We start from the raw sequence: 13,018 nt of genomic DNA, 5'->3' as shown, positions 1-13,018 counted from the left end.
TGCTTTCTTTTTGAGAGGAAATAAAATTATATTTAAATACTTTTTTTTATCTCTTATACAAAATACATTTGCAAATTTGCACTTTTAGGACTCCAAAAAAAAAAACCTTTAACAATCTTGTTAGAAAAAAATTCCCAACATATTTCCAAAACTGCTGAGTATAATTGCACGACCAAAACATATGAAGAAGAGTTTCAGTGTTATTCTGACAAAAGACACATTTGGTGTCAAAATTAGAACAGATTTTTTTCTTGGAAAATCTTTGATATGGTACTTGTGAAGTAATTTAAAAGAAACTTATTTTACTTTGTTTGTAAGTAAAAAGCTTTGTTGCTAGGATATTATTCCAATTTAAATGATCAAAAGGGCTATTCTAAAATAAAACTGCAGAGGGAGCACACGCAATATTTCAATCAGTAAAGCTCTTATGTTATGGTTTCTTAGAGATAAACTGAGGGATTAGATTCTACATAGAGGTTATTAAGAAATCGACTAAATTGATTTTATTGAGCTGTAGGCTAAAAGTTTTAGAAAAAAAGTTTTAGCTAAAAGACAGAAGAAAGTTGTCACATATTAAGGACAGGCCAACAAATGATCCCTCAAGATAAAAATAATAAAACAATATAAAATACAGTTCATTTTTAAATGTGTTTGAAACGGTTTAACACATGACTACTGTTTATATCAGCTATTCTTTGTTAAGTAAACTTTCCAATCTAATTAAAAAAAACACCTATTTTATAATATTATATTACGGACCGTTCGAATGGGACTATGTTGTTTGTGACAGATAAAAAATTAAAATAAATGGCACTGTATTTCTGGCTTTCTTTGTTAGTCACAATCAAGCCACATCCTCTCAGCGAAACTTGCTAGCTAGCGAATAAATTATGAACCTATCATATAGCTCTGCGTAGTAAAACTCTATTTTCATTGGATTAAAGAGGTTGATTGACAACTCATTTACACCATTAAGACTCAATGGCCTTCTCGGAAGGGCGTGACTTCGCCTGGCCCATTTTCTGTAGTTTTCATCCATTTCATTTTGATGCGCTTGAATCGTAACGGGACAACATGGCGACACAGACAGCCCGCTACTACAGCGAAGGCGGCAGAGCGACGAAACGCCAAAAAACTGAAAGCGAAGGGAGCATGGCGGCCGTAAGACCAATGTTTATATAGATATTATCGGATGCATTGCTTTGGACTTTAAAAGAAACGACTGCATTTAGCTTGCAGTTCAAATTAGCACCAGTTAGCCAATCAGCTAACCAAACAATTAGGCAACAGCAAACTGATGTTTATGCAACAGAAAAACTATTACGAAAACAGCTGCTGGAATACGATGCCATGATATAAAAATGTTGCATTAAATATGTTTATTGATATGAAGAAGATTGTGTTATCGCGAAACATTTTTCTGTCATTCTAATAGGATGAATGAATTGACTGTCGCATGTAGCCTTCACAGATAACATTACATCATCACATGGGATAATGTTCAGTAACTGTAAACACGAGTATCGCACAGATCACACGTGCAAGAGCAACGTAAAATGTCACCAGGTACAGTTGCCTGCTCCATGACTAATGTGTTGACTTTTTTTGTATATTGTAGGAATGCTACACTGACCCACATAAGACCCTTCCCTCTCTTGTGGTGCATGTCAGAGGGTTAGTGGATGGTGTTTTGGAGGCAGACATTGTCGAAGCTCTGCAGGAGTTTGGAACCATCAGGTAACCTGCGTCCTGCAACTTTATATGCAGCCTTGCATTCATTCAGGGGGTTTTCAACATTATTTGTACAGTAATCCATTTTTTATGTCACATAATTAACCTTAACATACATACGTTTTCACAAACACTCAAAGCTACATTTACATAGGTCTGGTAATATCACCATAAAGGTCATACAAGACCCCCAACATCACATCAGAATCCCATAGCGACTCTGTTCCCAAAAGTAATAATTGTGGTGATCCTTGTTTATGCCTGTTTTAAAGTACATTATGGGTCTTTCCATTTCTCTGCAGTTATGTTGTACTGATGCCAAAAAAGCGTCAAGCCCTGGTTGAATATGAGGATATGAATGGGTCCTGCAATGCAGTTACTTACGCCAACGACAACCAGATCTACATTGCCGGACATCCTGCGTTCGTAAACTACTCTACCAGTCAGAAGATATCCAGACCGGGAGACGACGATTCCCGCAGTGTTAATAATGTTTTGCTTCTCACAATCATGAATCCTATTTATCCCATTACCACGGTAAAGCTCGCACCCACAGTACAATATTACTGCTGTCTTGTTTTTACAAATGTGGTGTTCCAGCACTAACTATCTTTTATTTTACAGGATGTTTTGTATACTATATGCAACAACTGTGGTCCTGTTCAAAGAGTGGTCATCTTTAGGAAGAATGGTGTCCAGGCCATGGTGGAATATCCTTTTGTGTTTTAAGGCCCGTTCACATGTCTGCACAGCTTTCTTAGCATTCTCAACTGAGGATAAAAACAAATAGCAGAGTTCAACACATGTGCAGTATAAATAATTTTTCTTAATACTCTACCAGATCGTCAGAGGGCACACTTTTAAAACGAATGTGTTAATAACACATGTTGTGTCAAACACAGATATGTGTTGTTCTTAACTAGACACATCTTTTGGTCTCTCTTATTAATGTGAACAGAAATAATAACACCTAAAATGTGTTAAAATAACACATAATGTGGTAAATAGGATAACACAAAACGATGTGTAAAAAATGAACACATCCTTTCTCAGAGTGCAGCATCGAGTGCCGTGATTTACGTGTTGTACATGAAACGTCCACACGGTTTGAAAAATTGGGCTGTGTGCGGACGATCGGGGACCTTTTTGATGATATTTAAATCATACGAGTGAATGTGGGTGGCTGAAGTATACTTTGGGCTTTAGACTGCAGATCAAAACAGCCATTCTAAAAGACTCAAATGTGTTTATAAGATTATGCATACATTTCATTTTTTTTCTTCCCATCTAGTTTTTTATGATGTATTGATATGATATGAATATAATAGAAAGCATTGAACATTTTCTGTACTAGTCAACCAATCTTTTCTTGTAATTTGTTAAGTATGTTGCATTACGTGAATACTTTAAATAACAAGCTCAGGGCACCCAAGATTATCTGCATATTTCTTTAATTCCCTGCACGTTTGACTCGGTTCAGAGTGCCCAAAGGGCCAAGGCATCACTCAATGGGGCTGACATATACTCTGGCTGCTGTACTCTCAAAATCGAGTATGCCAAGGTAAGGGTCATTTGAATGTTTTTTATATTTTGGGGCTCAGAGTTACAGTTCTATTAGTGATGCACCAGTATATCGGCTTATAATCGGTATCAGCAGATATAAGATTTTTTTCCCACTATTTGACATCTGCCGATTATTTGAAAACAAGCAGATGATCGAAGCAAATTATATCGTGGAAATCGAAAAAGGCGAAAACGTGCTGTGATTATTTTTAATTGGGTAACAATGACAACAGAAGTTGAGTTTGTAGAGTTTTTACACTTTGCACTTTTAGGATTTCACAACATAGTACTTTGAAACAAGGAGTTAAAAGCTGAACTTATCAGTTATTGGATATCAGTATCGGCAGAGAAATTCTGTATCGGTGTATCACTCATTTCTATAGTATTCACTTTATAACATTGAACCATTTTTACAGTATATTCATGAGGAAATGTAAGCAGAAATAAATGTCTACACTGTTTCTTCCAGGATATTTTAATGTTATAATAAATAAAGACCTAATTCTAGGTTGGCTATATCGAGGTTTGGTCATATATCGGTATTTTTCCCAGTGGCAATACGGTCTATATCGGTATGGTCTGATATTACCCTCCTTTATTTGTGGCTGCTGTTTACAACTTCCTGTGTTTACATTCAGAGCAGCGAAGAAAAAGTGAGTTCCGATTTGCAGTGTTAGTTATAGCAGGAATAACTAGGTCTTTTGTTAAAAAAAATGTTATCAGAGCGGAACTTGCAGATTCGGAACAACCCTATTGATGAATATCAGTCAGGTGACCTTTTGCGTCATTCCAGTTGCCTGCCGCCATCTTGAGTACCTACAGTGTACCAGTAGGCTACTGACAAGCATTGGCTAGCTTGCTACGATTTCCGGATTTCTTATCTTTTACTGTCTATGTTTCTTACAGATACAATAAATGGCTATGACAACTTTTCGCACCTCGACTATCATGAAAAGAAACATTACTTTAAATATATCTTGGTTAGGGTGTTATGCCTACTCTATCCCTGATGCGTTCTTCCAGCCGCTGTTCGCTGTTACCGAACTACCACTATTTTTATAACACTGAGAAGGCACGACACAACATGAGACTTTGCTGGAAGTATCACCTGGATCTCTACACATGAACGCGAGCATTGAGAACATTGTTTGTGTACACAGAGTTTACTAAAAAGAAAGTTTTTGAACAACTGACTTTGACTGTTTTGGTGTCGGCTCACCGTCTTTGCCAGACATAAATCCGAATCCGAATGAATGAATCTCATATAAGGCTCTTTTTCAACTAGAAGGTCAATCTTGTTTTTCACTTGCGACAAAACAACGAATTATCTGTGCATTTTTATGGAACTATGCTTTAGGAGATATCAATCTTTACTCTCCTCCCTACTTACGTCACATTCGGAAATCAATACATCTTGACTGGGAAGATGGCGGCGAGCGAACACCAAAACAACCAAAGTCAGTTGTTCAAAACCTTCTTTTTAGTTAACTCTGTGTACACAAACAATGTTCTCAATGCTGGAGTTCACGTGTAGAGACATAGGCGATACTTCGAGCAAAATATCATGTTGTGCCGAGCCTTCTTAGTGTTGTAAAATTAGTGATTTTGATGCTCACAACATATTGAAGGCATAGCTTCTAGTTCTTTTGCGACCACTTCAGGTACTCAAAATGGCGGAAGACAAGTGAGTGACGTCAGCTGATATCCATGTATACGTATACAAAATACCACAATATTTACCATATATCGCCATTCATCCCAAAATGACCGAGATACGAATTTGGGTCAGTATGGGCCAGCCCTTTCTAAATCTGTTTCTTTATTTTTCTTCCAGCCAACACGTCTTAATGTGTTCAAGAATGACCAGGACACATGGGACTACACAAATCCGAACCTAGGCAACCAAGGTAATGTTAACTTTACATCTGCTCTGACATTACTCAGCACCCTTACTGCCACTGTGGGGTAAATAAGTGGGTGGGACGGGGCCATCTTAGAACTGCTGCCATCAAACTACCGCCTCTCCTCCTCTTTCTGAGTATTAGGCATACCTACGTCTATATAAGGTAAAGTCGCGTATAAAGGTCATGATATCTTACAAGCTTCCTTTTCCAGCAATGCTCATTACAAGGCAGTGTAGTGTAAGGGGCAAGTGGTTTACTGGGTAAGCACCATATCAGTCCTTGGTTCCCTCTAGTCATTATTTGAGCTCAATCTACAGATATTCAACAAGTAAGACTTGATTTTGGATGTGAATTAATTGGATTTCTCTGAAAGAAAGGTGGTTAAGAATTTGATGACCCATATTTAATGACATGCGTCGACAAATCGTTTCCAATGAGAATGGTTTGAAGTACATGGGGTCAAATTTCATGGTGACTAAAGATGTTTGAATGAAATGGTCTTTGGTGCTCGCTCATAGCCATTTGCTCCTCACATTCATGCTGTACATTTAGAGGTGAATACGAAAGCACAGAAACTTCCAGAAAATCAAGTGCAACACTCAGTACATCTGGACACTGGGGGACATTTCCTACATTTCACAGAAGACACAAACTTCCAACACAACCAGTCAACAAACCACAACTGCTTCCTATACCTGCGAGAACATTTCTCCAGATGGACAAACACTCATTTTACTCTGGTCAAACGGCGAGGTATCCCGACAAACACCTGCAACATCACGCAACATTTAGCACCCGTCACCATCCCACTGAAACGACACTGCCAACGAAGACATGCTACCTGGCACAACACATTGAAGGATTTGGGGTTGTCGGTCCAAGTAGTTTTGGCTCCCACACCCTTTCATCTGTTGCCCGTTGTTTTTTTTACGGGTCGTGAATGAGACACACATCACCTTAACCTCACTGCTTACAAGGGATGACAAAACAACACAAAGCAAGCAAACAAACAAAAGTCTCTTCATTCGTGCCAAACTGACGTCAACAGACAAACAGCCTCTCTGAACATGTCTGTCTTTCTTTGGGCTGCATCTTTTCTCTCTCGCCTCGCTGCAATCGTTGCAACACAAATTCCCAACACGCCACCCACAAACTGACACGTCTGACGCTTTACTCGTCTACAACTAAACCACTGAAGACACTGCAAACAACATGATGCACTGACATGCAGACAGATGATATGCCAACTTGTAACCCCTTAAAGCCTTGTCATTCTGCCTTGGAGGCTGGTGTTTCCCCCAACATTTGTTTTCCTGTAGTCCTTCCTTTTCTCAGTCTCCTAAAAGATTCCTCCTCTCTCTCTCTTTCAACATGTGACGTTTTTTTCCTGTTTTTCAGTCAAATGACTACTGTGTAACAACTCCTGTATGATGCAGGTTGGCTTTGTGTCTCTAGTGGAAGCACCGGTCAGTCTGAATCGGGCATAATTTGCTCCAGCTTATCAACCTCTGTGGTAAGAAGGAATTGAAATGAGAAAGGTGATGCTGACCTGAATGGAGCTTTGTTACGGATCGACAACAAGGAATGGCTGAAAAATCAGTGGAATGGACTGATGGAGGAAAGAAATTGGAAGTTTTTAAGTGTGATACGGAGGAGAATGCCTTGAAGATGACTAAATTACGACATGTTCTGCTTACCCCGTCTCTCAACCCCCACCCTTGATTTTGTCCTGTAAGTAACACCAAGCTTCTGTTGTCTTGGAGTGATACTCGGTGTAATGTTTCATGGGGATTTTAACCAAACATTTGACTAACTTGCCTTTTCCTCCCTAGTTGTTTAATTTGTTTACTATTGGTTTCAAAAGTCAACAAGTCGCATGAAAAGCCTTTGTGCCGTTGGGGTTTTGTTATTAATACATGTGAAAAATTGGCTTTATGTTGGCCCATTGAGGTCCAAAATCAAAAGTTAAGAATAGCGTTGAGTATTATCGATTCCCAGTGTTGATGATAATGGGGTAAAGTTGTCAAACATTTAGAACATATCGTCTGCCCAATGAAACTCACGTGTGTCCAAAACGGTTACTTTTTTTAGGAAGTGAAAAAAACACTGTATTTCAAAAGCCGTTGAATGAAGCGTTGTCATACTTGGTACGGCATCTTTACATGTAACCATATTCTTGCCAGTATAATGATATAATCCACATTTGACCAAAATTGAGTTTAAATGGACATACGTGCATATTTTACAGTAACAGTGGTCGATACGCGCTCTTCCGATCATTAATTACAATGGCCAAGTCCTTTCCTATTATCACAGATGAATACGCTCAGTTTATTAAATAGCCTACGTCTTAGTTTATTTAATATTAATTATAAATTTATTAAATGTCTCTTGCAAACTATGAAGGGACAATGAATGAGTACACTGACATGGTAATGCTAGACCGGGTGTAGGCAAGTTCGGTCCTACAGAGCCGCAGTCCTGCAGAGTTTAGTTCCAACCCTAATCAAACACACACGTTTACCTCAATGAAGGAAAGTCATTGTCTCACCAGGCTAGGTTTATTCGGCTATCCAGTGCTCGATGAAACTTCACGAGATCGCGAGATGCTTCCACAGGGCGGGAGATACGCAACGTGATTGACAGCTTTGAAACCAAATGGATATACGTGAAAATCAGATGACATGATTTCAAAACTTTTCATTGGCCATTTAGATATGTGAAGCGTACTGCATTCGGAAATGAACCTGGACATTCAATCCGTCGAAAAATCTCAAAATCGGCAAAATGGACATACATGGTTTTCATCGGACAGCATCATTTAGCCTACCTAAGAAATAAATTTCTTACGAAAAAACCTGTAGAATACTTTATATAGTTAAAGTGTAGTAACCATGTTATTTCCAGATTTATAAAAAAATTTTATTACTAGGGCTGCAACAAACTTTTTTAAACTAATCGATTAATTAAATCACAGAATCTGATAAAAAACAAAATATCTATTCAATTTAATTTTATATTTTAGGTTTGTATAAAAATTTTGTCTAACTTATAAATAGAAAAACATATTTAAATGTCAAAGTATAAATAAACAAAACATATTGAATTTTTTTTTTTTTTTTTTTTTTGAGGAAGTGCTGGTAAGAAAATTTTACCACACAATAATAACTCATTTTGATTTTTAGATGTTGATGAGTTAAAACAACAATAAAACAAAGACTAACTCGTTGATTTGTTGGCATACATTTTTCAGAACAAAGTTTGGCTAGACCGATATAATGCAAAAGAATATCGCCAATAAACTAAACTCCCCTTATGACATTTATTTACTAATATCCCTTAAATCTAAATCAAAATTGTTCAGAATTTAGTTGTTTTTTAAAACATGTTTTGCAACATTGTATCTTCACACAAAGTTAATTTCCTTTTTTAAAATAGATTTTAACATCAAATGATGTATTTTATATTCTATGTTTATTTGTTGTTTTATTTGCCCTAATGCACGATCACCTGTACTGTTTTACTGTTTAAGGGGTATTTTTGTGTGTCTTTTTAAAGGCAAGACGAAAGAAACAAACGTGTCTGTTTAGAGTAAAAACACTGTTATATAATTGTTCAGAAATGTCCGTGAGATTTATGTTTCAACTGTGTGTACCTGAACAGGTGCAGATGCTGATGGAAATGGGGGCATTCAAGGTGTGTCTGCAGTAGACATTCTTACACCCCCATCCACTCACTTTCTACTGAAATATATACATATATATGACATATTTAACATTGATCAGCCATTCACAAGTGTAATAAAAAGGTCACGCTAAAGGGGTGAATGTGACAGCCTGTCAAAAACATGTCTGGGTTATTACACTTCAAAATCAATAGAAAGATCATTGATCAGATTGATCCATTTCTCTCTAATATAAACAGTGATGTATAGAAAAGTATTAATAACATGAAATAACGTCATATTTAACTTTTATGTGCTTTTGGAGTGACATGTGACCCAGGCATTTTGCCATAATGTTTACCCTAATAGTGTTTATTCTGATATTCAATGTTGTGTTTTCTCTCTGCTGATCTTAAAGCTCAAGTCAGTCATGCCAACATTCATGAAGTCAGTGTCCTGTCCTATCGCCTATCAGCAAATTCATCTTTCGCTCTCTCTCTCTCTCTTCCCCCTCTCTGTTTCTCCCTACTCTCTTCCTTTCTTCGGCCCTTTCTTGCCTCTTAGATATGAATGCCAACCCCAACAAGCGCCAGAGGCAGCCGGCTCTGCTGGGAGACCACCCTCCAGAGTATGGTAAGGGCTCGCTGGGGCACACGCGTAAACACATTAGCCTCATTTGCTTACAAACAGGGGAGTGATTCATAAAACAAAAAACTAAAAAATTGGGAGACATTCATGACAGTGGCAGCAAGATGGTGCTGTGTTGATAATAAAACTTAAACTAAAGTGTAGGTTGTGTGTAAAATGTTCCCTAACTTGTCCACAACCCCCACCCCACGTCTATGTTTGTTGTTTGTCTGTTGTGTCAGGTGGTTTTCATGGATATCAAGAAGAGAGTTACGGCGCACCATATGAGGGCCGTCGAATGGGGCCGCCAATGGGTGGTCCGAGACGTGGTGGAACCAGTCAGCGCTACGGCGGGCAGTACGGCCCCCCTCCTCCACCCCCGGGTGAATATGGAGCACATGCAGACTCTCCAGTTATCATGGTGTATGGCTTGGATCCGTGTAAAATAAACGCAGACCGGGTCTTTAACATCTTTTGCCTGTACGGAAATGTAGAACGGGTATGTGAAACCAAATATTAATGATTTTGCCTAAGTACAGGCAGCTTTCTTTAAAAGTCTCCCTACCCTTCCAAATGTAGGTGAAATTTATGAAGAGCAAACCTGGTGCTGCAATGGTGGAAATGGGGGACTGTTACGCTGTAGACCGTGCCATCTCTCACCTCAACAACAACTTCCTGTTCAATCAAAAGCTTAACGTGTGGTATGTTCTGACTGTGGCTGACTTCTATCATTTATCTATTTTTTTAAGAAAAAGTTAACAAAAAATTATATACCACAGAATTTACTCGCCTTAATGTCATCCTTGGTGTTTATGACTTCCTTTCTTTAGCCAAACACATTAAGTATAGTTTGGTTTTTATCCGAGCGTTAGCGTACCATGCATGTGTCGCAAATTCCGTTCATCATAATTGTACCCACTGGATTTTTTGTAACCACTTGTACTTGCATATGTTGTGCATGCGTGAACAGGAGTATGTAGGCCAGAAGGGGCAATGCGGATCTGTCGAACTTTTTGTGTACGTCTATGAGTCAAATACAGCATGCTTTGCAAGCGTGTGTGTTTGACTGTGCACATGTACACATAAAAAATAAACTGTGTTAAAGCTAATCAATATGTTTGTGAGAAAGCTATTTGTATTTAAAGCGTGTTTAATGATCGATACATTGCATTTGAATGTAAACATATCTAGATTAAAAATAATTGTACACCGGCTCCACGTTGGTACGAGTTTCATCACGGCGCATTTAATGCCATTGTAGATCTAGATGCGTTACATTCAAACTCGTATCGTTCGCTAAATACGCTGTAAATACAAATAATTTCCTTTCACAAACATATCGTTTAGCTTCAGAAGACCAAGCTAATGTTAGGCATATGGATGGATTTCTTTTCTGATGATGTAGGGGTTTAAAAGGGAAAACAAGAAGTTGTTATGTCTCTTTTACAAATGTTTATAGCTTATTAATTATTAAAGGGGCTTTTCTTTTCTTAGTGTGTCCAAACAGCAGGCCATCATGCCTGGCCAGTCTTATGAGCTGGAGGACGGGAGCAGCAGCTTCAAAGACTTTCATGGCAGCCGAAATAACCGCTTCAGTTCTCCAGAGCAGGCGGCTAAGAACCGAATTCAGCACCCCAGCAACGTTCTTCACTTTTTCAATGCAGCGCCTGAAGCTACACCAGAGGTCTTCACCAGGGTATGTTGATATCCGGTTAAAGTTTTTATTTTAACACAATTTGATGTGTGAATTAATATATTTTTTTTATCTCTTTTCAGGTCTGTGAAGAGCTTGATGTCAAATGCCCATCAAATGTCAAACTTTTTGCAGCTAAAGGTATGTGATGTAAAAACATGTTAACTGTTTTCATAACTTACACCTGAAAGAGTCAGGTTTGATGTTGACTACCGAGAAAAAAAGGAAATGTTGGTAATGTTCTAGTAGAATTTCTAGTAAAATGTTTGTTCTGGTTTACCACACTTTTGTTGTATTGCTTAGGTTCATTGTCTGAGAGGAGTTCGTCTGGACTGCTGGAGTGGGAGTCTGTTAATGATGCCATGGAGGCTCTTGCCATGATGAATCATTACCAGATGAAGAACCCTAGTAAGTGTAATGAGTAGGTTGTGTTGTCTACCATGCCCAACATTTGCTCTCTTCCAAAACTTTGTAAGCTTCCTTGCTGTGCTTTTATCTGCAACAGAGCTGTATTTGTCTACTTCAGTCTATTTTAGCTCAAATATGAGAATTCAAAAACTGTATAATAATGATAATGTTAAAAATAAATTGCCATGTGTGAATATCTGCTTATCTTCTCTTATCTTTCTCTGCAGATGGGCCATACCCGTACACACTCAAGTTGTGCTTCTCTACTGCACAGCATGCAAACTGAACAGCATCTTTCATCATCAACCCTGATCCACTTCACTTTCTTGCTCCGTTTATCGTCCTTTATCGGCTCATTTGTGCGAGTGGGTGTGCAGACGTGTTTATGTCCTTATATTGAGCCACAGCACAAGTTGAGAATTAAACTGACTGAACTCATCGAATCGTTTTTAAGAGGAGATTTGAAATGCTTTTGTACCAGTATTTTTTGTTACCCTTTTTGTTTTTGTTCCTTTTTTATTGCTTAGCATAACTGACTGTTAGCTGTGTGCTCAGTACCTCACTTTTAGAAACATCAACTTGTAAAGAAGATCCCTTTCTTTTGATTGTAAAATAAAATTAGTGACGATGGGGTTTTGTGGTGGTTTGCTTTGGCGAGGGAACAACTTTGACTCGTGTTAACTGGAGTTCAGCCTTTGTTCAGTAGCTGCCTAAATGTTACAGCCCAGCGTATATTTGTAATCTGAAAAATAAAAGAATACATTTCATAATCTGCTAATATTTTTTCCCAAAAATGGCTCACCCTCCACTTGCTGATACTTGCAAATGAAGGTTGAGAGTTTGATGTGAGAAATGGTTGGTTTGTAAAATAACTACAGCAATAAAATTGGATGTATGCAGAGCATAATAAATTGACAGAATAAAGAGTTTAATTTGGAGATTACACAATAGTTTGTCATTTTAGCATAATACACTTTTTTAAAGTTTAACGGCTCAGTTATGAGTGTCCCTGGACCAAAATGGAGCCCAATGTGTGAAAATGTGTTGATCTGACATATTTTGTGACCTATGTAATGAGAAAATAATCTACAAAATTGAAGTGACTACTACAATTGCATGTCCACGGAAAGACTTTAGCTTGTAACATTAGTTTATAGCATTCAGCACTAACCTTGAAGGGATAGTAGCCTACACCCAAATAATAAAAATTCAGGCGTCATTTATTCCCCCATCAAGTTTGTAAGCAAGATATTTTAAGCACTAAGTATTACATAGTTTTTTCATGTTTTTTTTTCAGGTTGTGTTGATCTGAACAAGGAAATCTGTACAGGTTTGGTTTGAAACAACTTGAGGGTAAATTATGACAGAATTTAATTTAAAAAAATTCACCACAATATAACTGGAAAAATACAATGCATTTTCTTTCAA

General features: G+C 37.8%; 1 protein-coding gene across 2 annotated transcripts; it reads left to right on the top strand.

The window, feature by feature from the left end:
* The first annotated feature begins 1,020 nt into the window (after window positions 1-1,020).
* hnrnpl2 (heterogeneous nuclear ribonucleoprotein L2) lies at window positions 1,021-12,538 on the top strand. 2 transcript variants are annotated; one of them, XM_065281861.2, is made up of 14 exons: window positions 1,021-1,161; window positions 1,619-1,737; window positions 2,034-2,268; window positions 2,356-2,441; window positions 3,196-3,292; window positions 5,129-5,201; window positions 8,862-8,894; window positions 9,427-9,495; window positions 9,732-9,988; window positions 10,069-10,190; window positions 10,984-11,185; window positions 11,266-11,323; window positions 11,486-11,590; window positions 11,818-12,538. In XM_065281861.2, the coding sequence occupies exons 1-14, from the start codon at window positions 1,075-1,077 to the stop codon at window positions 11,874-11,876; spliced, it is 1,602 nt and encodes a 533-aa protein (XP_065137933.1). In that variant the 5' UTR covers window positions 1,021-1,074; the 3' UTR covers window positions 11,877-12,538. The 2 variants fall into 2 exon arrangements, with proteins under 2 accessions (XP_065137933.1, XP_065137935.1); XM_065281863.2 differs by lacking the exons at window positions 8,862-8,894; window positions 9,427-9,495.
* The last annotated feature ends 480 nt before the right edge of the window (window positions 12,539-13,018 follow it).

This window comes from Paramisgurnus dabryanus, chromosome 8 (genome assembly GCF_030506205.2).
Source record: "Paramisgurnus dabryanus chromosome 8, PD_genome_1.1, whole genome shotgun sequence".
Classification (NCBI taxonomy): Eukaryota; Metazoa; Chordata; class Actinopteri; order Cypriniformes; family Cobitidae; genus Paramisgurnus; species Paramisgurnus dabryanus.
The sequence above is the reverse complement of the archived record's forward strand: the minus strand, read 5'-3'. Positions and strand labels throughout refer to the sequence as shown.

Coding starts and splice junctions, on each gene's coding strand:
- hnrnpl2 (XM_065281861.2), top strand. CDS start 1,075: ATGGCGACACAGACAGCCCGCTACTACAGCGAAGGCGGCAGAGCGACG. Junction 1,162..1,618: donor GCGAAGGGAGCATGGCGGCC/GTAAGACCAATG, acceptor TGTATATTGTAG/GAATGCTACACTGACCCACA. Junction 11,186..11,265: donor CACCAGAGGTCTTCACCAGG/GTATGTTGATAT, acceptor ATCTCTTTTCAG/GTCTGTGAAGAGCTTGATGT.